Source organism: Nomascus leucogenys, chromosome 22a (assembly GCF_006542625.1).
Source record: "Nomascus leucogenys isolate Asia chromosome 22a, Asia_NLE_v1, whole genome shotgun sequence".
NCBI lineage: Eukaryota > Metazoa > Chordata > Mammalia > Primates > Hylobatidae > Nomascus > Nomascus leucogenys.
Window position 1 is genome coordinate 123235726 of NC_044402.1, and position 26558 is coordinate 123262283.

Sequence of the window (26558 nt, forward strand, 5' to 3'; positions counted from 1 at the left end):
TGGTACTGGTACCAAAACAGAGATACAGACCAATGGAACAGAACAGAGGCCTCAGAAATAATACCACACATCTACAACCATCTGATCTTTGACAAACCTGACAAAAACAAGAAATGGGGAAACGATTCCCTATTTAATAAATGGTGCTGGGAAAACTGACTAGCCATATGTAGAAAGCTGAAACTGGATCCCTTCCTTATACCTTACACAAAAATTAATTCAAGATGGATTAAAGACTTACATGTTAGACCTAAAACCATCAAAACCCTAGAAGAAAACCTAGGCAATACCATTCAGGACATAGGCATGGGCAAGGACTTCATGACTGAAACATCAAAAGCAATGGCAACAAAAGCCAAAATTGACAAATGGGATCTAATTAAACTAAAGAGCTTCTGCACAGCAAAAGAAACTACCATCAGAGTGAACAGGCAACCTAAAGAATGGGAGAAAATTTTTGTAATCTACCCATCTGACAAAGGGCTAATATCCAGAATCTACAAAGAACTTAAACAAATTTAGAAGAAAAAAATCAAATAACCCCATCAAAAAGTAGGCGAAGGATATGAACAGACACTTCTCAAAAGAAGACATTTATGCAGCCAACAGACACATGAAAAAATGCTCATCATCATTGGCCATCAGAGAAATGCAAATCAAAACCACAATGAGATACCATCTCACACCAGATAGAATGGTGATCATTAAAAAGTCAGGAAACAACAGGTGCTGGAGAGGATGTGGAGAAATAGGAACACTTTTACACTGCTGGTGCGACTGTAAACTAGTTCAACCATTGTGGAAGACAATGTGGCAATTCCTCAAGGATCTAGAACTAGAAACACCATTTGACCCAGCCATCCCATTACTGGGTATATATCCAAAGGATTATAAATCATGCTGCTATAAAGACACATGCACATGTATGTTTACTGTGGCACTATTCACAGTAGCAAAGACTTGGAACCAACCCAAATGTCCATCAATGATAGACTGGATTAAGAAAATGTGACACATATACACCATGGAATACTATGCAGCCATAAAAAAGAATGAGTTCATGTCCTTTGTAGGGACATGCATGAAACTGGAAACCATCATTCTCAGCAAACTATCACAAGGACAAAAAACCAAACACCGCATGTTCTCACTGACAAATTAATGGGTGCAGCACACCAACATGGCACATGTATACATATGTAACAAACCTGCACATTGTGCACATGTACCCTAGAACTTAAAAGTATAATTAAAAAAAAAAAGATATCCCACCCTTTTAGGCCAAAAAAAAAAAAAGACAATTGGAAAAGGGGGACATTGACCGGGTACTTGATGATATTCAGAAATTATTGTTAATTTTGTGTGATGGTATTGCAGTTATGCTTTAAAAAAGGAGTTCCTGTATTGTAGAGATGCATCTTGTTGTATTTACAACTGGGAATAATGCAATGTCTTAGATTTGCTTCAAAATAATTTAGTAGTGTGGAAAGTGGGTGAGGTTACCAATGAAACAAAACTGACTCTGTACTGATCATTGTTGAAATTAGACAATGGGGACATCGGGACTCATTATGCTAGTCTCTTTATTTTTATGTACGTTTTTAATTTTTTATAATAACAAAGTTTAAAAAAAATTATTGTCCTAGTCCTACACCTTGATAGAAAAGGAAATAACTAAATGTGAACACATCAGTGAAGATGGGACTTTTGGAACATAGATAAACTCAATAAACTCATTTGCTTGGACATTGTACATATCTACTTAAAAAATAAAAGAATTAGTTGGGTGTGGTTGTGTGTGCCTATAGTCCTGGCTACCTGGGGAGGCTGAGATGTGAGGATCACTTTTGCCCAGGAGTTTGAGGCTACAGTGAGCTATGATCATCAAGCCAGGGTGCTCCAGCCTTGGTAACAGAGTGAGACCCTGTCTCTTAAAAAAAAAAAAAAAAAAAAAGAAAGAAAGAAAGAAAAAGAAAGAAATATGAGCTGAACCATCAATGTTCTGGCAGACATTCCTTTTTAAGTCAGTGTTAATGAAAAATAATTACTCTTAATTTTCCAGTATCCAGAAATGTCAAAAACCTTCAAGTACCTAGTGTTCGTGTGCAACCGGAACTAGAGAACACCCAAAGTCTGAAATTTAATTGATTTATGAATAGCTAGACAGATATCAATCACTTTTCACACTCACAATGTACCACCTCTATGTGATATGATGAGCTGGTATTGCTACAATCTTAGTACTCATAATCACAGCACACAAAAGAAAAGCAAGTGAAAGTCAGGTAGAAAGAGAAGAATAAAAATGCCTAATCATCTTTGCTATAGCATTCATAAACTTCCTCATTTTCTATAAGGGTAGGCTTCAAACTTTTTTTAAGACAGGTAACCCTTTGTTCAAATCTTACTTAGAAGCATATATACAATTTTTCTTTAAGTGGCTTATCAGTGGGAACCAAGAAGACATTTTAAAAGCCAGTCCTCTAAAACATATTTCCTGGGAGTGGCCAATGCCTTCATTAGCTGTAAAAATGCAAATGTAAACTGGAAATAAATGCCAGTGGTTACCAATAATAGCCTTAAAGGCAATAAGATAAAGTGTGTCCAGGAAAACACTTTACATGTAGATACAAGAATGAGCCATCTAAATGTGTTCAAAAGTAAAGGGTTATAGTGGGGGCAGGGAATGAATGAGAATGAACAATTTCACTAAGAATTAATTTTAAAATAACTTAGAAGTTAGCTTGAAACTTGATTCAGTTTAGAGCTGGATGGCATCTTAATACTGCCAAGGGGTTCTGGCAAGTAGGAATTAAAATATAATTTGTAAGTGAGGATTAGTTTCAACTTTAAGAAAGAAACTCCCAAATGGCAATGGTTTAAACAAGATGGAAGTTTTCTTTCTCTCTCTTGTCAAAGCCATAGTAAGTGCTCCAGGGGAAAAGGCCTTTATTTTTTGTGGTCATGTGCTCAGGAGACCACTCCATATTTACCATCCCTACCTAGGGATTTATTCAATGTGTTTTCCTTCTTTCCAGCCACTCATCCATCCATTCTCCTAATCCTTCTGGAGTAAAGCTGAACTGGCCACTTAGAGTGTTGATAGTTTATCAAAATACATCATGCTCTAGGAATTCCCAGGACAGTGACTCTTAACCAATATGCTGCAGCACACAAATGTGCTAAAACCAAGTGCTGCCCCATTTTGGCCAATGTATAAAACTGCTGATACCTAAGGAAAGTAAAACTGTCTCATATGTATAAGATAAAAATTGAGTAATCAGAATCATCCTAAAAATCCTTTGAACTTTCAGGACCCGGGCCCTTGAAAGATCACAAGCTAAAAATGAACTTATTTTATAATTCTTTGTATTTGGGCCACAGCATCGTTTTCTATAGAATAGTGGAGGCCAAGATCTAGTATGGATGCAGAAAAGAAGAGAGGACCATGAGGTAAATGAAAATATCTTCCTCTTTTTTTGCCCAGTATATACAGCTGGATGTAAATACAGTAGTCTCCATTTACACGCAGTTTCACTTTCCGTGGTTAACTGAGGTCTGAAAATATTAAGTGGGAAATTCCGGAAATAAATCATTCCTAACTTGTGCACTGCTCTGAGTAGCGTGATGAAAAACTGAGTACAGTTGTCCCTCTCTGACCTCCCCAGGACATGAATCTTCCTTTCGTCCGGCGTGTTCACACTGTATACACTACCTGCCCGTTAGTCACTTAGTAGCTGTCTTGGTTAACAGACTAAAAACATATCATATATATAGTGTTCAATACTATTTGCAGTTTCAAGCATCCATCGGGGGTCTTGGAATGTATACCCTGCAGATAAGAGGAGACTACTATAATTCCAAAGTATTTATTGTGTTACAGCACGCGTTTTCCACAGGGGTGAAAGCTGGTTCTTAGAGGAAACGGGGCGGGGCGGGGGGGTATGAAAAAAATCTTCCATATTAAAATGGTTTGCGTTGCTCCAAAGCTGAGCCCTACTTGACAAAAACCTTACTCCTCAGTATTTAATTCCTCTCTTTGGGTTTTCTTGGGTATCCCACAAGCAATATTAATATGGAAGATACAGTAAATGTGTGTAAGAACACTGCTATAAAACTGTGGCAACAGATGGCTGTGATTGGAAGACTCTATCCATTGCTAGATCTCCAAGTCACATTGAATGGGATGCCATTTGACTGCCTTGTGGCTGATCTTTAGAGCTTTTGTGCGTAGCTTAGGCTCTGAGAATTAAACAAAAATAGTTTATATTTTACTATTTAATTCAAAAGGTTATTTAACACATCATTAGTTATGGTAAGTACTCAAAAGAGTGGGCGTGGTGGCTCACACCTGAGGCCAAGGCAGGAAGATCACTTGAGGCCAGGAGTTCAAGATCAGCCTAAGCAACATAGAGAAACTGTCTCTAAAGAAAACAAAACAGAACAAAAATTAGCCAGGCATGGTGGCATGTGCCTGTAGTCCCAGCTACACTGATGGCTGAGGTGAGAGGATCACTTGAGCCTGGGAGGTCAAGTGGTGATGGCACCACTGCACTCTAGTCTGGGTGACAGAGTGAGACCCTGTCTCAACAACAACAAAAAGTACACAAAAGAAAAAAATGCTGACAATATCTGACTATCAACTAGATAAAAGTTATTTTCTTATATCAAGGAAAAGTTAAAAGTTAAATTCACGGCCGGGCGCGGTGGCTCACGCTTGTAATCCCAGCACTTTGGGAGGCCGAGGTGGGCGGATCACGAGGTCAGGAGATCGAGACCACGGTGAAACCCCGTCTCTACTAAAAATACAAAAAATTAGCCGGGCGCGGTGGCGGGCGCCTGTAGTCCCAGCTACTCGGAGAGGCTGAGGCAGGAGAATGGCGTGAACCCGGGAGGCGGAGCTTGCAGTGAGCCGAGATTGCGCCACTGCACTCCAGCCTGGGCGACAGAGCGAGACTCCGTCTCAAAAAAAAAAAAAAAAAAAAAAAAGTTAAATTCACTAAAAATTATTTTAGCTGGGCGTGGTTGGTGGCTCACACCTATAATCTCAACACTTTGGGAGGCCGAGGCGGGTGGATTGTTTGATACTGGGAGCTTGAGACCAGCCTGGGTGACATGGCAAAATCCCCCCTCTACAAAAAAAAAAAAAAAAAAATTAGCTGAGCGTGGTGGCATGCCGTGTAGTCCCAGCTACTTGGGTAGCTGAAGCGGGAGGATCACAGTGAGCCGTGACCATGCCACATTCTAGCCTGGGCAACAGAGCAAGACCCTGTCTCAAAAAATAACAAGCGTTTTACTTTTGCTAAAATAAGTTTTGAATGATTTTTACAATTTTTTATTACTATTACCATATATGTGTATAAATTGCTGATTGGCAAATATAATTTGATACACTACGGTTTACGTAAGTAAATAAATAACATTAAAAGTTACCCAGCAGACATAAAGTGAAATGTTAATCATTTTTAAATTTAACTTAAAAATTTTGCTTAGTTATTGATAACCCTGCATCAAAATTTTTTAAAGTAAGCTTTACACTTACTAGTTTTATGTATACAGCACAGCTATACATACAGTACATAATACATACATACAGTATATATATAGTGTATCTGTGGTATTAAAATTTCATGAAGGAACAATTAAGGAAAAAGAAAATATCTAAAAAAGGGCCTTAGTGGAGAGATTAATTTTAAAAAGGTTAAGAAACACTGTTACTACAATATCTATCAGAAGGAATACCAAGCTGACCAAGCCATTCATCTTGGGACTTTATTCCAATTTGCTACAAGTACTAAAGTATCAGGAAAGCATCAAAACACCTACCCCTCAAAAAGAGTTAAGTGAACATGAGTGGAGAGAACTTTGCCTTGTGCATACAAGAGAGTGAGGCAAGAGCAGTAAAAACAAGACAGGGCTAAGTGACTCATGTGATGATTGCTGAAGCTTCTATAAAAACAGTGCCTGTGTTATACCACTATTCCAACTGTGTGGTAATCACTGCTTATTTGTTTAATATTGCTTTGTCTTTTAATTCCTTCAAAGAAGCTAAGAAAAATGATAGTATTTGAAAGCTTGCCTCAACACACAAAAAAGCAGACATCCAGGGGAATAAAAACTGTTTCCATACAGACTAACCAAAGGTCAGAAGCTTAAAAACTTCCAATTTTTTTCAACCTGTTGTCTTCACAATTTCTTTGTTGATGGTAACTAAATGTGGGCATGCTAGAAAGATCTCCCTTTATTATAGTCCAGAATGTTTTGTATAAATCAAACCATAAATTGAACACTTTTACTTCAACAAGTTGTTCAACAGATTATTTTGTCATATATTTCCAAGCTCATGTTACACTAAAAACCAGTGTGACGACCAGGGAAACATCACAATTTCACCCATATTTTTTAGCATCTGAAATCTTTCACAGGTGTCCTGAAAGGGGAAAAAGGTCATGAACTCCAGGTCATTAGGTATTACTACAGCAGAAGGTACTACCCACTGTGTATACATATGGTACAGGATTAAATGTGCATATTACTTACAAGGTTATTTTTCATTTCACAAAATGTATTCTGAGCAGCATGAAAACTAGAATTGTCAAAACTAAAGTTCTAAACCTTCTGTCTCTCCAACAGGGATCTTGGCACAAGTTAAATTCAAGTTTTCTGTAGAACTGTAAATAATCAAAACTGAAATAGGTAACAAGCTAAAGGGGAAAAAAATCACAGGCTCAAGTCAATGCAGCCAATCATACACAAAGCCCATACATTCTACAAGAAATAATTTTTGCCACTGATTTGCCCAGCAACCACATAACTGTTCTAAACACAAAAATGTGGAGAATTTTCCTTGCCCAGAAGTGGTTTTTGAAAAGGATAAATGCATCTTAACATACATAATTAAGTTTGCAACAAACCACAAAAAAGGGGAAGAAGCCTGAAAAAAAGAAAAAGCATATATATATACATATATATATATGCCATAATAATCTGATCCAAAGCCACTAAAATATTTGGAGTTGAACCCTTTTGAAACTCTTAAAATGCTCTGAAGTCTGCTAAAAAGTTAAAGGTTCTTCTTTTTTTCCCACTCAACACTGACCTTATTCTATCATCAACTTGACATTCTATCTCATTTTATGGTGTTAACTGCAAGGATGCTCAGCAAATAAGAAATATGTAAGACCAGGGGACCATGGCTTTTCACTCTGGCTACAACTACGGGCTTTCTGGGTGCTTTTGCAGATACTCCACACGCTGCAGAGGACTGCCCCCTCCATAACAGGCAAGGTTACACTCCAATGTCAACAAAACTCCTTAGGTTAATGCGAAGATCAATCAGATGAATTTCCAGATTTCATACAACGCATAGGGCCAAGTTTCTCAAAGGTGAATCGAGTTCTGTTCCATTCATCCCTACCACCAAACAAAGCAGCACAAAAGAAAGCTTAGTAGCATACATTAGAAGGACAGGAAGAAATAGGTATAAGTGCCGATGTAACTGACATATGCAGGAATCTCTGGAGAACAGACTTAGCTCAATTATAACTGCAAAGCCACTAGGGATTTTTAAATATTAAAAAGTAAGCCATATGCCAGAGTAATATAAGACAACTCAGTAATCAAGAATGGCAGGGAACGGTAGTTCTTAATCTGCTTCTACTCTACTTTTTAATACTCTGAAGACCTTTTCTTACTTGAAAAAGCTGTATGTAAAATAACAATAAATTGGAGGAAATGATGCGGCTAAACATGCCCCAGTAACAAAATTCCTGTGTTTACTGATTTGCTTAGGAGTCTGTAAAACAATTTTGTTCCTTAGTTGTGGTATGTATGTGTGTGTGTATTTTATATTCACACACACAAACACATACATATATATTAGATGAAAAACTTAATACCAAGTTTATTACTGACTTATTTTGACAAGCCATTCTTTATACCTTGGTTTCTTCAACCATAAACAGAAAAGGATAATCATACTTGCCATTAGATAATCAAAATAGAAATCCCTATTGGAAATGAGGAACCATTATTTGTAATGATACCAATTCTCTCTGGCTTGATGGTTCTTGCAGAAAGCACCCTGAGAAAAAAGCACTCAGAGCTAGGTGCGTGCCCAGGACTCCAAGAGACTAATGTGGCCAATGATGGTGATAGGCGGTGAAAGTAAATCTCCTGCCCTTTTCCAAAGAAAGCCCGTTAGATATACTGAAATACATACTGATTCAGGCTGCCCATGTGTAAAAAGCTTTTCATGTTCATAAATCTTGGACATTTCATACATGGAAAAACTTCAAAAGATTACAATGTTCTACTATGACAGTCAATGTAGACTGAAAAGGAACCACAAGTCTGAGTCTGTAAATATTTATGCTAAATCAAAAACCAAAATAACAACCTGGCCTAACAAAATTGAACACAAAGATCTACAACCACATCAGAAGTAGTGACAGTTTAGGAATGTGTATTTCCTAATTAAAAAAAAAAAAATTCTAAACAAAAACAGCAGACATCTACATGTTAGGAAACTAGATACTAAGTATTATATTCTGTATGGGTGCTAAATTATATGGAATTCAAATTATAATATCATAAGTTTAGAATTAGAAAAACCTGACTTTTAAAAAGAAGATCAACACAAATTAGCTGTATCACAAAAGGTTCCAAGTGGCACATATCACAAAATTTTCCAAATGATGAATGCCGTGGCTTCTATCTTCCTAAGGTTTCTTAAATCAGTCTTTTCCTTGGATCCTATGAGCACGATCCAGGCCAAGTCCTCATTATCACTCCTCTACAACGTGCTAAAATCCCTTCCCACCATTCTCTTCACCTCTGCTCTCCATCCCACCCAACCTACATATTGCAGCTAAATTAATCCCTTTAAAGTACAGATCTAATATCACTTACCTGCTTTAAAAGAAGAAAAAAAAGAAGTTTTAATACTTTTCTCCTAACTAGCTGCAGCCTTTCCCTAGCATTCAAGACTCCAAATATAGTTTCAAGCTCCTTCGTCACCCTATAGCCAAACCACACTACACTGTCTGCTGTGTTTCCAAACACACAGCCTGTGTTTCCCATGTTAGTTTGCCTTGCTTCCCCTGTCTCCACCTATTCTTCCAAAGGCCCATCTCACTTTGCAGAAACTCCCTATTGTTCTTCTGGATGCCCTGAAGAAGGTGCACTTTCTTCCTCTTTGGAAACATCAAGACAATCATTTTAACATCTTGGTTTGAGGGTCGGTATGTGGTGGTCGTTTCCCTGGCTGGTTGCTTGACAGCAGCGCCTGTGTCCTACTTATCATTGTCTTTTCTGAAGTCTGCCTTATAACTAGGAACTCACACTCTTCTGATAAATAAATATCTAAGGAACTGATTGAAGCAGGAGAAGTCACAATATTAAGATACCAGTTTACAGAAATATTATCCATCTAAAGGTTACACAAAGCGTCACATCCACTACAACCTATGCTCTCATTTACCATTTCAGCTCTTTGCAACCTTTCAAGTATGAAAGAAATTGGACCTCACATGTGGGATGCAATCTGCATCAAATTTTTATCTAGCTAAACTGTTTAAGAAATAAGATTTCTGGACACAATCTGCATCAAATTTTTATCTAGCTAAACTGTTTAAGAAGTAAGATTTCTGAGAAGATTGTGCATGGAAGGAAAAGAAATGCTTCACATCAGCTTAAAGGTTGCCATAAGCCTGGATGACCTGGTCTTAAAGCAAAATTCTAGGATAGTAAACTGGTGAATGAGTACATACAGGCACTAAAAAGGCAGACAACACTGGCAAGGATACTGGGAGGCAGAAGCCGTGGGGTCAACATGCATGACCCGGCTCCAGCTTCTTTAACTTGCCTAACCCCAGTTCCCTCACTCATAAAGCCGGGCTCGTGGGCTGGATGAACTCCAAAATCCAGTTCTAACATCTAGAACTCCACAAGCATAACACGTCTGCATTTTATTATTTCTCATGGAAAGTGGGTAAAAAACAACTTCCTGCCTATTTAATCTCTCATTTATTTAAAAAAAAAAAAAGAACCACACACATCTTCAATCTAAAAAACCCATAGATTTCAGGGTTATTTTCAAAGGAGTCTCAAAATGAAAACAAAAACAAAAATTAAACAACCACCAACAAAAACAATCCCTGAGGACTAATAAAATAAATATAAGAAAAAAACAAAAATATTACCCCACCAAATCTCACTACTAACTGTTAAATAAAACTTTAAAAGTAAATGTTCTGTTAGAAATTTAAGATGCCAAATAGAGTTATAAAGCACAGTGAGGTAAACAGTAGGAATAAGTGGTAAAATATTTCTCTCAAGTTGTTTCTGGACCTTTCATCTAACAAAATAAATTTAGATTGAAGCTGCAGAAATATGAAAAGCAAAAATTTCAGAGTTCCTTGGATAATGAGAAACTATTAATAGAATATTAGGAGCACATATATACCATTTAGTCAGCCTAACTTAAACTCTCCAACAAAGATTTTACTGTACTTGGGATTTTATACACGAGGATTCCCACCCTTGCTCTGCAAACTTTATGACTTGATTAACATGTGTGAAATCTTTCAGAATACCTTCTGAGGTTTTTTTTTTTTTTTCTTTTTTCTTTTGCCTTAAAGCCATCAGACAGGCAGCTTTTGAGTGCAAACCATCACTTTAGGTCTTATTAGCTTCCAGTTAAAACTTCTGGGTTCACCATGTGCTGATGGCTTAAAGGTGCCATAACTAGGGGTTACCATAGCTCAGTTGGAACAAAAGTATACTGTGCAGCACTTATGAGAGTTCTGAAAAGTGTTTTCTTAAAATGCTGGAGGGAAAGGGGATATTTTCTAGATAATACTGACAATTGATTGAAATAAAACTCTATCTCCCTTTCTTTCTAAAATCCCAAATCAAAACTACCAACTTCATCAAAAACAAGGTGTAGCCTCTTCTGACACTGTCACTAACTCTGGATTTGGCTCATCTGTCTTACCTTCTGATGCTTTGATCACATATCCCCCCTTGTCTTCACCAGGAGGCACATCGAGCAACTGCATAATTCTGTCCAGCAGCCCATGAATGATCTCAAACCCAGGATTCTTGTTGTAATAAACAGCACAGAGATGCCTGTAGTTTTTTGCACCTACATCTAGAAAAATAAAGGAACTGGTCACAAGGCTGTATTAACCATTGCTTAAGAAACTGATTTACCCCAATACAAACTTAGAAAAAGTCAACAAAAAAGAAAACCAAATACTAAACATTCAGAGAAGGATTCAACCTCAGAAATGCAAAATAAAATAAAACAGTCTTTTTTCAGCTTATCAAATTCCCTAAGGTGTTTTATTTGGGGGGAAGAGTGAAAAACCCTCAAGCTGACCAGGGAAAATAAGGCTTCACTGAGGTATAAATTGGTAAAATTCTTTGTAAACAATTTACCAATATATCAGAGCCTTAAAGCTTCATACTCTCTTATTCATAATATTAATACTACCCAAAGGAAATAATCCTAAATTCAAAAAGGCTTTATGTAGAAAGACATTTACTACAACATTATTTCCAATAGTAAAATTATAAACAACCTATATTAGGGATGGCTACATAAAGTACAGTGCAATCACTCATCAGGATACTAAGCGGCTATTAGAAAGCATCTTTATGATGGTTTATCATAACATAGCAACAGCAAATACTTATCATAGTAAATGAAAATTAAAAAGAGACCACAAGGTTCAAAAAGAGGCAAAACTAAATTACACTGTTTAAAGAACAAACATAGATTGGAAAACTATGAAGCAAGTAAGGTAATGACTATGACCAAAGTTAGGCTAACAATTACCCTAGGTTAAAACGAAGAATCTATGACGGGGAGGGGTCATATAAGAAGCTTAGGATACTGGCAATGTTCCATTCTTAATGCGGCTGATGGTTACACTAGTGTGTGCTTTGTAATATTTTAAAAACTACTTATGTTGAATACATTCTTCACAAAGCATAAAAAAAGAAGAATACTAAAGTTTATGAAGCTATGCTACCACATGGGTGAGTCTTGAGGACATTATGCTAAATTAAATAAGCCACTTGCAGTAGGACAAATACTGCATGATTCCACTTATATGAAGTATCTAAGTCACGAAACTCGGAGAAACAAAGTAGAAAGGTAGCTGCCAGGGGTTGGAAGGAAAGGGAATGGGAAATTGGTATTGAATGAGTATAAAAGTTTAGTCATGCAAGATGAAAAGTTCTAGAGACTCACAACAACATGCATATAGTTAACACTACTGTAACTGTGCACCTCTAAAAGTTTACTAAGAGGGTAGCTCTCATACGTTTTTTACCACAATAATAATAATAATTTTTAAAAGTATACGAAGAATAGGGCCAGGCAAAACAGCTCACGCCTGTAATCCCAGCACTTTGGAAGGCCAGGGCAAGAGTTTGAGACCAACCTGGGCAACCTAGCAATACCCCATCTCTACAAAAATAATAATAATAATAATAATAATAATAATAAGATGAAAAAGAGAATCACGACACATAAATATAGCCATAAGCCAAAAAACCCCCATGAACAGAGAAAAAGACTGAAAAGAAATATGCCTAAATGTTAACAGAGGTTATGTTTGGGCAAGGATAATTTTTTCCAACTTTTATTTATTTCCCAATTTTTCCATGATTAGTATATATTATTCTACTTTGAAAACTAAAACAAACTTACAAACTCAAGATTTCATTTTATTTCACTTTATTTTTTGAGATAGGGTCTCGCTCTGTTGCCCATCCTGGCGCAACCACAAATAATATAAAAGTGCACTGCAGCCTCAACTTCCTGGGCTCAAGCAATCCTCCCACCTTAGCCTCCAGGGTAGCTGGGACCATAGGCACATGCCACCACACTCAGCTAATTTTTTAATTTTTTGCAGAAACAAAGTCTCACTCTGTTGCCCAGGCTGGTCTCAAACTCTGGGCTCAAGTGATTCTCCTGCCTCAGCCTCGCAAAGTGCCGGAATTAAGGAGTGAGCCACTGTGCCCAGCTAAAGTCAATATTTTAAAAAAGAATTCCAACAGTCCAAATGAACACTGGTAACAAACTGGTACATCCATACAGTAGGATACTGCTCAGCAACAAAAAGGAACAAACTGTAGATAGACTTGACAACCTGGATGACTCTCAAAGGCATTATGCTGAAAGAAAGAAGGCTCTCAAAAGGCTACAGACAGTATGAGTCCATTTATATGACATTCTGGAAAAGGCCAAACTTAGGGAAACAGAGAACAGATAGTAGTTGTCTGGGGTTAGGTATGGGAAAAAAAATGTGACTAAAATAAGGTGTTTTTAGAGTGATGGAACTTTTTGATCTTGTAGTGATAGTTATAATCATCTAAACCTGTAACAAAACTCATTTTTAAAAAGAAGTACCTCAGTATAGAGAAGAAGACTGAAAGTCATCATTTAACTTTATAACACTTGTGGCCCTTCAATACATTCTGGAGACCACTGCTCTAACACAAACATAGAACAAATGCTGGCCTCATTTTGCTTTTCACATTAAAAAGAGAAAGAACAAACTAATATCTGAGGGAATAAACTGAAAATAGAAAGCTGCTTCATGTTAGCATACATTGAGCAAAACTTCTCCCACGGATTTACTCCCATAGGTAAAAGCTACTAGCAATGTTTGACATAAAATACAGAATGCCTTTTATCTTCTAGATATCCAAGTAAAACATGAATATTTTAAGACACTGTACACTAATATTAAAATAATATAAAAGTAAGCACATAAATGGAGTAAAAGGAAAACTAAACTGTTAATCTGTGGTATCGATTATCTGGCACATGCTAGGTATTAACTATCTGTTAATTTATCTATAATCTTATTTAATTCTCAAGACAACCATGCAAGGTAAGTATTATTATTCCTATAAAACAGATGGAGAAACAAAGCTCAGAACGATTAAGTAACTTACCCAAAGTCAAACTAATTGGCTGGAGCTAATACAATTAATTATATTGCTAGTAAGTTACAAAACCAGGATTTGACCAGAATTGACTGACTCTAAAACCCATGCTCTTTCCACTATAGGGTACACCCAAAAAGATTTAAATGAAAACAAACAATATAAGGGCAAACTTATGTATGGCTATATATCCACTTAATATGGTCAAAGATGTGCATTGTTGAGGTCAGGCGCGGTGGCTCACGACTGTAATCCCAGCACTTTGGGAGGCCAAGGCGGGTGGATCACGAGGTCAGGAGATCGAGACCATCCTGGCTAACACTGTGAAACTCTGTCTCTACTAAAAATACAAAAAAAATTGGCCAGGCATGGTGGCGGGCGCCTGTAGTCCCAGCTACTCAGGAGGCTGAGGCAGGAGAATAGCATGAACCCAGGAGGCAGAGCTTGCAGTGAGCCGAGATCACGCCACTGCACTCCAGCCTGGGCAACAGAGTGAGACTCCATTTAAAAAAAAAAAAAAAAAAGATGTGCATTGTTGAAATGTTTTTTATATGATAAACATGTTTTAATTTTCAAAAGTTTTTGTGATACTTAAGAATTCCATTTAAGTAACTGAAATAAATTATTTTTAAGAGTCAGTGAAGTTTCTAGCCATGAACAGTATTGTTACTTATGGAAAGTATATTCTGGGTTGAACTTCAGACTGAACAGATACAAAGAAATAACTGTCCTTGCCATTTAACATTTCTCAGTACACACTATATTCAAGGCACTCTATTCTAGATATTCTTTGATGATAGAGGTCAAAGCCAGTACAAGACATCTACAACCTAAACTCTCAGCAATTCTTTGTTTCTTTGAGACAGGGTCTCACTCCAGTAGCCCAGGCTGGAGTGCAGCAGCATGATCTTGGCTCATTGCAGCCTTCACTTCCCAGGCTCAGGTGATCCTCCCAACTCAGCCTCCCAAGTAGCTGGGAGTACAAGCACACATCACCATGCCCACTGATTTTTTTTTTTTTTTTGTATTTTTAGTAGAGACAGGGTTTTACCATGTTGCCCAGGCTGGTCTCAAACTCCTGGGCTCAGGCAATCTGCCTGCCTCAGCCTCCCAAAGTGCTAAGACTATAGGCATGAGCCACCACGCCAGATCTCAATAATTATTTTCTGAGTAAATGCCTAAAGCCTAAAAAGAAGATAAGCACACACAAACAGCTATTAAACAGGGCCAGGAGCAGACAGTGGGCCATATCTACGCCAGCTGAGGTAAGCGAGTAGCATACCACTGTCACCTCCATCATTTCCATTTTTAAAGATAAAGAAATTTGGTATCTAAAAGCTGTAAGTCGACATTAAAATCAGACAGGCACAAAACCTCACTAAACCAACCATATTCATAAACTAAAATGAAGAGCCTGATTCCACTGCAGGAATACAAACTTTCTCTCTCTCTCTCTCTCTCTCTCTCTCTGTGTGTGTGTGTGTCTCCCTTTCTTTCATTCTCTCCCTCTGAAAGGAAAAAAATGAAATGAAACAGAACTAAATTATCCCTTTCATACTACTGACTTGCTTCTGGGTATTTTTGCCATGTGGTACCCATTTGTTGGTGTGGATGTCACATGCTTCCACTTTAACACACAGGCACGTATTGAAACAACTTTGGAGTTCCATTTTTGCTGAGAGAAGAGCCCAACAGTAATACTACCATTAAGAGGCAGCTTAGCAACATAAACTGGAAGCTTTATTTTGGTAATCTTTGCCAAATTCCAAGTATTTTTTTCCTGATTTCTAAATTATGTAAAACTTTTATATTTCTGATATGAGCAGCAACATCTGGATTAAAAATTTAGAATTTTAAAAAACAAATTAAGTAAACTTGTGATGAGAATAATAAAATCACGATTAAAAAATATAGAATTTAGGCCAGCCACAGTGGCTCAGGCCTGTAATCCCAGTACTTTAGATGGCCGAGGCAGAAGGATCACTTGAGCCCAGGAGTTTCAGACCAGCCTGGGCAACAAAGTCAGACTCCATCTCTACAAATAAATGATTTTAAAAAATGTAAAGATTAGCCAGGCACAGTGGTGGTGTCATGTGCCTGTAGTCCCAGCTCCTTGGGAGGCTGAAGTCGGAGGATCCCTTGAGCACAGGAGTTGGAGACTGCAGTGACCTATGATCATGCCTGAGTGACAGAGTGAGACCCTGCCTCAAAACAAAAACAAAAGAGAACTTAAAAATGTTACTCTATTTCATTCAAGAAAGGTTTCAGGATATTTACAGCATACACATACAATAATGAACTATATATTTTTAGATTTAATTTTGCAATATTTTCAAGAAAAGCCTGATTTCTAGGGCTTTGTATTAAGCCCACCGTAATAATTAGATTAACCTCATTATTTGGGTGCCCCCTCCCAACTCCACACTGATTGGCTGGCTTTTTACATTTCCCAAGGGTTAGTGCTCTCTCTGGACTTACTTCCTCATATCTTGCTAAGATACTCCCTCTACTGTAGCTGAACTGAATCAAAGGAGAAAATAACCACAAACTCATTTCCACCCATTCCTCCTTGAAATTCCTGGGTATAGTAACATTCCCATTTCCTAGTATGTTGCACTAAGAGACCATACTACATCATAGAAAAGTCCACTAGACTACACACCACAAAATAAGAACAATTTAAAAGTCATGCCAAAGCTGGGGTTTGTTGGAAATGCCTCAGTTCTTTATAACTCAGTTAACAGACTGCTTGTGTCATGCCATCAAACAATTCTGCTTTTTAAATGGGCCTGGCAAGTATGTCAGCCTAAATTATCTATGTATTTCACAGACTTCAAAGTACTGCCTGGAGAGGGCTGATCTAAGCTGCGCAAAGGAGGGGCGGCTAGCTACAATTCTATAAGATGAAAGAATACGCCAAATGATTTTTTAACGGAAAAGAAAAAGGAATGGTACATGATGTCCCCTAGTAAAAGACTATTACATATAACTCAAATTTTTCAAATAGGCTCCTGTTCGGTATAGATCCTCTTCCACCAAAGTACCAATGATTAAAAACTAAGGTGTTTGGTTATGTTATCATACATGGCACAGACTGGAAAACAGCAGAGTCTTCCACAGAAACTTTCCACTCCTATTCTCACATTCACCTAAAAGCCCAAAGAAAGATGCTAGGAGAAAGCCTACTGGGAGACCAAAACAGCTTCTAGAATAATCAGAGGCTGATGTGGAGCTTGAGGTTAATAGTCTGGCCAAATTCAGAAAATAAAACAAAGCAACTTGATTTTTAAATCTATTCCATCCAACAAATTTATTTCACATTGGAACCCACAAGACTATAATTTATATTGCAAATTTTATATATCTCCTGAAGAAGTTCAGTGCAGGCCTAAATGATTCACAAATGCAACAAGAATCTTGTGAAGACATAATGCCTCCAAAAATCATATCGAATGTGGGTAAACAGGAACCTTTATACACTCTTGGTAGGATGCTAAGTTTGTAAAAAATCCTTTTATGAAGAGAATTTAACAAATTATCACACATTTAGATGTTTATACCTATGGAATGATCAATTCTAGTTCTAAAAATACCTATTTGTATAAAGGTACAAGAACATTTCTTGCAACAGACATAGTTTAGCAAAAGTTTGGTAAAAATCTAAATATTCATAACAATCTAAGCAAATAAATTATAGTACATTGATATGATGGAAGATTATCCAGCCATTAAAAAGAAATGAAGTTGACAGAATGTGCTCAGAGGAGAAACGAGGTGCAGAACAAGACAGGTAAAGTATATCCCACTTGTATAAACACTAAAAAGTATTTATCCATTATCTATGGCTGTAAATAAAAACATAACATATGCTTGTATAAGCACAGAAAAGGGCCGGCAACTAATTCTAAGAGTAGGACTAAGGAGAAGTTGGATATTTAAAAAAAAAAAAATAAGAAAAGATTACAATTGCTTTTAAATTAAAAATACATATTCATGAAAGGTCTTAAAAACATCACAAATATATTTTCAATTTTTAAAGAAACATAATAAAGCTTAAGAACAATTTTCCTTAAAATGCCCTCCTATATTATAGCACCAAAGTATAGACTTTCCTTTTTAAAATAGTGCTGAAATGCCAAGAAACAAATATAAGGAAAAATCTGTGACCTTCTCAACGCATGAAGGAAAAAGTACGTCCTTGTGGGCTGGCTTTTATTTAGTTAATGTAAACCTGGAATGGATTTTTTACCTATTAAAAAAAAAAACAATATTCAATGCATGACAGGACACATTATACTCATGTTAGCAGATCTTAACTATGTGGAACCAAATGTACTAAAATAACTTTCTATATTAAAAATGATGTATTTACACAGTTAAGATGCCATCACGTATGCAAATGTGTTACTTCAAAAATTGTTAATGTCAATGCTCCTTACACTCATATTTTTTGAATTATTAATTGGAAATTCTACGTGCCAAAAATATAAAATGGTGAAATTAAATTAATCCAGACTGATGACATAAGCGCTCTTCGGAAAACCACATTCCACATGTGGACGCTAGATAATCCTCCATTATTTGAGGGCTCCAGAATTACTGGATAATTTCTCAGAACTGAAGTATTTCACAAGCCCACAATGAAAATGCTTTTATTGAGTTATTTTTAAGCATAGAGTTACACAAAAACCTTTAAAGATCTGACCGCTGTATTTTCGTAACTTATAAGACAGATACACAAACACCAACATATATATATGATACAAACCAACAGCAAATTGAAAGAACAAACCAAATCATAAAAGAACAGTGAATTAGGTTTGTTCTGTGATGGCGTTGGTGGTCAAGGGAGGAGAAAGGAACAAGAATCTTAAACATACACTGTGACTAAAGTTTAAAAAACAAATTCTGTATTTCTACATCCAAACTAAGCAGGGTAAGAAGAAGTAGATCATTCTCTCATTTAGAAAAGTTTCAGGGAAAATGTGAAATTTTAAAAACTATTTTGTCAGTGATTTGAGGGGTAGAGGAAATGTAGCTTGCACGAGGACCACAGCAATGCTTTAGAGAAAGTTAAGAATGCTCTGAGCAAAAGTGAAGGCTTAGCATGCTTCATAAAGAAAGTGACACTAACTGGAGCCCTATGAATGGTCAAGAGGCTTTAACCTATCCTATTCCATCTACTATGTTTATTAAAATCCAACATTTTGTAAATGTAGTAGTTATAAACAAAATGCATGGCAATTTGATTTTCAGGGTTCTCCACAGATATATGTCAAATTGACAATTGGACGATTGTATCTTACTAAATCTAAATCACCCTCTTACATTACAAAGCCAAACCAATCTTTCTTTGGCTCTTGTTGCCTTTTACACTTAAACTCACTCAACCCAGTGATATGTTTTCTCTTGCCATTTCAGAGAGATTCTATGTATATATACTGGCAGCTTCAGTGACCATAAAGGAATAAACTGCAATTGCAGAAGTCAATCGGTGTTTAAGAAAAAGCCTGAATATTGGATTTTGCAAAATACAGTTGCTTTTCCGGGCATAAGGATTAGGAATTCACAATTAGGTCCTTTGTTCCCCAGAAGTCATTTTTCTTTTAAACTACTTTGTTTATAGTTTAGTTGTTCCTGACATTTAACAGAAGAAATTAAAATGTTAAGGATTGAAACCAATCACCAACCAATAGCTCACACAGCAGCCTGATATGGCAGCTTCAGTGCTGTCTGCTGACTTCTTTGTTATCAACTGAAAAATTTACCCCACAGCAGAGTCTGCATTCAACTTCTCATTCCAAAAGCATATGCCACTCTGCCCAACAAAATGCATAAATCAGCTGACTCCCTTGAGTCATGACTAATTTTTTAAAATGTTGCAGCAACTTCATACCTAGAGTCTCAATAAATGCAGTGGTTGGCTCAGCCTCAAAGAACCTGAATGTGTCTGATTTAGAGTGGAAGTCTTAATGCTCAAAAAGTGTGCCTGGCCGGGCGCAGTGGCTCACGCCTGTAATCTCAGCACTTTGGGAGGCCGAGGCGGGCGGATCACCAGGTCAGGAGATCGAGACCATCCTGGCTAACACGGTGAAACCCCGTCTCCAGTAAAAATACGAAAAAAAAAAATTAGCTGGGCGCGGTGGCGGGCGCCTGTAGTTCCAGCTACTGGGGAGGCTGAGGCAGGAGAATGGCGTGAACCCGGAAGTTGGAGGTTGCAGTGAGCCGAGATTGCGCCACTGCACTCTAGCCTGGGTGACAGAGCGAGACTCTGTCTCAAAAAAAAAAAAGTCTGCCTGACGCAGTCTCTAAACTGGCAGCCTGACGGCCTCATACAACACGGATGGTCAGTCAAAAAAGTCTACATTAGAATAAGAAACTGTCCAACGAGGTCAAGCATGAAAATAGGGCTAGCAGTCTTTCATCTACTCTTATAGGAATACTGGTCACATAAAATGTGTGGGAGGCATATCGAAATCCAGTATGGATTCTATTTTCATTTTGGAAAACATGCTTGCCCACCCCAAATTGATACAAGGCTAGGAATGTTGGGTTTTTCCTTAATATTAGAAAACAAGTTAATGGCAACTGTTGCTCCCTTCTGAGCTACCAAGGGGCAACTGGTACATTCTCTCTGAGCATTATCTGTAAGAATCTGCTCACAGGTTTGTCTCCCTTAAGACTGGCAACTCTTTCTCTGATATTCTAAAGCAGTCTCTAGCAACGAAAAAGAACTTAAAAATCTTTTCCACCAATGTGCTGTGCTGAATGAGACTGCCTTGCTCATTCTTGCCACTCTAACTCTACTCTTTTGAACCAGTAGTTTAGGTACTGCTCCCACCAATGAATATCTGAGGAATTTTCACATTAACTGGAAAACTATGGTTTAGACTTTTTTCTTCAAAAAAGTTTCATTATTTAGAAGGAAATTGCTAATGTGAATCCAACAGAGAAAAATGGTTACTGGTTTGAGAAACAGTAAAAACATGTTAATTCACTCAAAAAAAGTAGGTGACGAATTACTCAAAAAACAACATTCCTGTTTCCATAAATAAATTCCCACATTCGTCTGTTTTGGTTTTCTTATTCTAAAAATAAAAAATAAAAAAAATAAAAAATAAAAATTAAAAAAAGCAGAACAGAATCAATTAAGTCAAAAGTTAGGATAAGAATTGGCCCCGAGTGCCTCAGCAAGGTGACATTAGTCCTTTAATGGACAGCTAAGGCTTTCAAGTCTTTCTAGTAAAAAATTCCCATAAACCAGGATGCTAAATTATCTGAGCTTAGGAACTGTAAATATCTTAACAACAAGAGCAAACACCAACAGTTCTTATTACGTGGCTAGGACTTTTCAAACTGCAATTTCATTTAATCCTTATAACATATCAATGAAATAAGTGCTATCATTATTCCCACTGTACAGATGAGAAAGCTGAGCCACAGAGAGAATAAACAAATTGTCCGAATTTAAGCAGCTGGTAAAGGCAGAACCATGACTCAAAGCCAAGCACTGTGGCTGCAGAGTCCGTCTATGGAACTGCGGTACTTTGCTGCCTCCCCTGTTGCCCTCTATGTACAGCAGATGACAAGTAGGGAATCCACATGTACATATTTAGAATACTCCATCAGAAAAGCTCATTTTGTTATGAAATAAAATCCAGGCCTACCTAAACAGAAAATATACTCCAAATAAACTAGAGCAAACCTATGTTTTCAAGACAGTAGACTTACTAAGCACATTTACCTCCCTTCATTTCTCAAATCCCATTGATGATGGAAAACTTTTTAAAAAAAGAATAAAGCAGAATGGTACAAGACAACAGGCAAAAGTAATACCAGAAATGAATTAATGGAGAAAATAGAGCAGTGTAATTATAACAAAAGACAGATATAAAAGGTTTCCTACAGAAATAGGAACTATCCTTCCCAACGAAACAAAGTACTGCAGAAACGCAAATCTAAAAGATATATGAACAGAGTTTCTGGGATAATCACCTAAGTAATTTGTTCTTTCTTTCTTTCCTCTTTTTCTGGGGGGGAGGGGGAGACAGGGAAGGGGGAGACAGGGTCTTACTCTGTTGCCCAGGCTGGAGTGTAGTTAGTGTAAACATAGCTCACTGTAGACTCAACCTTCTGGGCTCAAAAGATTCTCCCACCTTGGCCTCCCAAAGTGCTGGGATTACAGGCATGAGCCAACACGCCTGGCCACCTAGGTGATTTATTAGAAGATGGCCTACAGCACTAGCACTTAAGAACAGCTCTCTCAATAGGAAGTCATCCCAAGCACAAGCCTTCGGGCCAGAAAGAGAAGCAGAGTACAGTCTACACCTGGGCCTTTCCAACAAACACAAAACAAAAATAGCAAAGGCACCACTACCTAGGACTAAAATACTGTCAAGTGCCCCATCCCTACAACAGCCCCAGCTTCCTCACCCGCACCCTCTGTCTGGTTGTGAGCATGCCCAGCCCCACAGAACCGTGCATGGCCCTCAGGGAGCCCTAGCAATTAGGGAAGAGGCCTACTGCTGAAACAGTATTACAAAACTTTTGAGGAAACCTAGTGTAATTAACCTAACCCTGATTTATAAATGTAACCTTATATTTATAAACATGAACAGATCATCAAGGATCAAAACAATACAAAACTCAAAGAAATAAGATGAATGGAAATAACTCAAGGCTAACAGAAAAATTTGACAATGGAATTATATCAAATTCTCAGTTATCTCTACCAATGGAGTATTTAAGGCACAAGAACACTCAAAACTATTTGCAGCTGGCACTAAACATGTTTTCTGATTTCTATTATAGTAAATTTACCACCTAAAGAAAATTCTACATAGTGATATTAAACATGAACTTTCATTTTCTAAGGATGTGTGACTGAGATCTATACTATGGCTCCAGCTCCAAGTTCAATATTTTATGCAGCCCTGGCCAAATTACCACTTTCTGTCTTAATTTTCCAATCCGTTAAATGGGACAATATTGGGGAACAGATGGAATCCAGCCTTGGCTGGAGAGTTTGCTGTGGATAGTACTAGCTCTGGTCATACCTCTGTAATTCCTAAGATAGGTTGATTTACAGTCAATAGTTGTGACTACTTTGGAAAGTTAAGAATATGTTTATCCTCTTCAGGAGAAATTGAGAATAAGGTCTCTGCTTTTGTCAACTGATTCAAAAGAACACACTCTGAATTCTGCAGCGTCTAGAGTAAGCATTGCTGCATAAACACTGCTAGGAATTGATCTGTTAAATCCAGAAACCAAGGAAACACAGCAACTGAGTCACTTAAGGTATTGCTCACCAAGGGACCAATGCACATTCAGCTTCGAACAGTCAGATTTGTATCAGAGACTGGAGATGTGGAGTTTGAACAACACTGAATTCCTTGGCAATCAAGTGGAGGTACTTACTAAATATATACTCATTAAATAATCACCAACCACCACATTCCAAGTGTTGGACCAAGCAACCCACTGTACTAACAAGTCCAGGGCTTACTCAAAAGTAACAAAAACTGGTAAAACACATTCGCAGTCACTGGTACAATGGTAATGGTGGACAGTCACTGCTAAACTAGAATGACATGATATCAAGTATGTTAAGACAATATGCATATAAATCAACGCCATATAAGAAAATGTTCCACAATGCTTGTCAAGTTGAGGTTTTAACAGTAATCTTCTTAATTATTAAATTCTTTGTTGAAAAATGCTTTCCATTAAAAGAAATCAGAGACATAGCAACCAAATAGCTGGACCTTAAATTCTGATTCAAATAAATTAATCATAAAAATTAAATTTATAAAACAAAACTGAAGTGGTAGCGCTTATCTTTTAGAAATACATACTAAAGTAGTTAGGTGCCGGTGGCTCACGCCTGTAATCCCAGCACTTTGGGAGGCCGAGGCGGGTGGATCACCTGAGGTCAGAAGTTCGAGACCAGCCTGGCCAACATGGTGAAACACCATCTCTACTAAAAACACAAAAATTAGCCGGGTGTGGTGGCACACGCCTTTAATCCCTGCTACTTAGGAGGCTGAGACACAAGAATCACTTGAACCCAGGAGGCAGAGGTTGCAGTGAGCTGATATCAGGCCACTGCACTCCAGCCTGGGTGAAGAGTGAAACTCTGTCTCCAAAAAAAAAAAAAAATACATACTAAAGTGTTTGCTGATGAAATGATACAATGTCTATGACTCATATTAAAATAATATGGGAAGTTGGTAGTGGTATAGATGAAAGAAGCCTGTCTATGTGTTGGTAACTGTTGAAGATGGGTGCTGGGTACATGGGGCTAATTATACTATTTTTTCTGCTTTTATGTATAGTTAAGGTTTTCATAATGAAAAAAATGTTTTAAATACACAAATAAATCAAAGGTGACTTATTCTTACCTGTATTAGAATCTTTTATTACAATGTCGGAGATTTCAAACAGTTTCAGCGGAAGGGGCATCTTACGATTTGCTGCTATGGTCTTCAGGAGGCCAGGAAGAAGGGTAGTGCGTGCCACCTACAGGAAAAGACATGAAATTGCACTGACCAAATAGGACCCAAACAAACATACTTGGTTAAAGACAAAGGCTATGGCAGAAAGACTATGGCTTCATAGGAAGACACCTCTGGAAAATGCATTGCCCTAAAATATCCAAGTCACTTTCAATTTTCAATTGCAGGACACTGAAATTGAACTGAAAAGAACTGAAAACATTCTGGCTTCCAAATTTACAAAATGAAAAATCACAAATTTGATTAAAAAATAAATAAACAAATACAACCTAAATATATTTGCTCATATCTAAGGCTTGGTTATTTTATTCATTATCATTCATTATTTCATTTTTTCTTTTTTTGGAGACACAGTCTCATTCTTTTGCACAGGATGGAGTGCAATGGGCACAATCATAGCACACTGCAGCCTCAAATGCCTCAAATAGCTCTAGTGATCTCCTGCCTCAGCCTCCCAAGTAGCTGGAACTACAGGTACATACCACTGCACCCAGCTAATTGATTATCATTTTAAAAACTAAAGTTTGCTTTCAAGATTTCAAATGCATGTATGCAAGTTTTCATATCCTGCCTCATTTCACAAAGTAATTGAAATAGACTACAAGAAATACAAATGTTTAAATAGATTAAATATAGGCCAGGCTCAGTGGCTCATGCCTGTAATCCCAAAGCTTTGGGAGGCCGAGGTAGGAGGAACACTTGAGGCTGGTAGTTCAAGACCAGCATGGGCAACATAGCAAAACACCACCTCCACAAATTTAAAAATTAGCTAGGTATGGATACATGCCTTTAGTTTCAGCTACTCGGGAGGCTGAGGTGGAGAACTGCCTGAGCCCAGGAGTTCAAGGTTACAATAAGCTATAATCATACCACTGCTCTCCAGCCTAGGCAACAAGAGAACCTGTCTCTAAACAAATAAATAAATAAAACCATAAATAAATTAAATATGAATTAATCAGAATTAGGACCAGGAAAAATGTAAATGCAATTAAAATATCACAATGAGGAAAACAGAATACAAATATGTAAGTGCTAAAAAATATATACAGCTGCTATGTGTAGGCTGTAACTACAGTTCTAAACTTTTTATTAACTAAAGCGAATGTGAAAGTATGTACAGTCATTTCATTCTTCCTATTCCTAAGAAATACATACCCTGGTACATTAAAAAAAAGCAAAAATTTCCTGCTTTGTCTGTAAAATAAATTTCTCCCTGTAAATTATACAGAATATATAGCTTCCAACACATGTTACCAGAAGGGTTTTACAAGCAGTGGTGTGACATTATTGTGAGAGTCTGGGCTCTGCAGTCAGACCCCAAGCACTATTATCTTTTCCCCAAGCTACTGCAAAACATTCTTAAGCTGGCTTCTATGCTTCCACTCCTGCCACCTTGTGGCCTATTCTCCATACGAAGTGGTCCTTTAAGACGGAAATCAGATCATGCAACTCCCCTGGTCAAAAATCTCCAAGAGGTTTCCATTAAATTTTGAATAAAATCCATGGCCTACCTGGGGCCCTATGTGATGTGCCCTGACTCCCTCTCTACCCTCAACCCCTGCTGCTCCCGCAGGCTTACTGCACTCCAGCCACACTGGAGGCCACACTAGTCAGCAAGAAGATTTCCATCCTGGGGCTTCCATGCTTACTCTGCTCATACATTCTTCCTCTAGGTTCACATGTGGCTTCCTTCCTTCCTTCAACTGTCTGCTCAAATGTTCTCTCCTACAGAAGTTTGCCCTGAATACCCAAGCTAAAACACAGACACTCTTAGATCCTGCACAAGTAACCATGAGACCCTAAATGGAATTGCTAGGTTGTGTTTTGAATGAAAAAGAGAACGTCTTTCCCATCACACTCACTATACCAATAAGCTGCTACTAGCCTCCAACTTGGTGCTTCTTAAATATTATTCATTTTCCCCACTGGAGGGCAAGTGCCCAAACCATTCACAAAAACAAAACTACAATGTTAAAAGTTAAAAGGAAATTTAACTCATTGAAATACAATAAACTACTGTTATAGAAAACTTTTCTTAATTTTATCAGTGTATTTTATAGATATGCCTTATTTGCATAT

The 26558-nt window shown here is 37.5% G+C and overlaps 1 protein-coding gene across 1 annotated transcript in view; it reads right to left on the bottom strand.

Annotated features, from left to right (window-relative positions):
• FARSB (phenylalanyl-tRNA synthetase subunit beta) overlaps positions 1–26558 on the bottom strand; it is an 84330-nt gene that overhangs the window by 18285 nt on the left and 39487 nt on the right. Inside the window, exons 15-16 of the mRNA XM_003272421.3 lie at positions 24366–24483; positions 10997–11152 (exon numbers count right to left, since the gene is read on the bottom strand). Coding sequence (XP_003272469.1) covers positions 10997–11152; positions 24366–24483 — 274 coding nt within the window. The remainder of the gene's footprint in view (positions 1–10996; positions 11153–24365; positions 24484–26558) is intronic.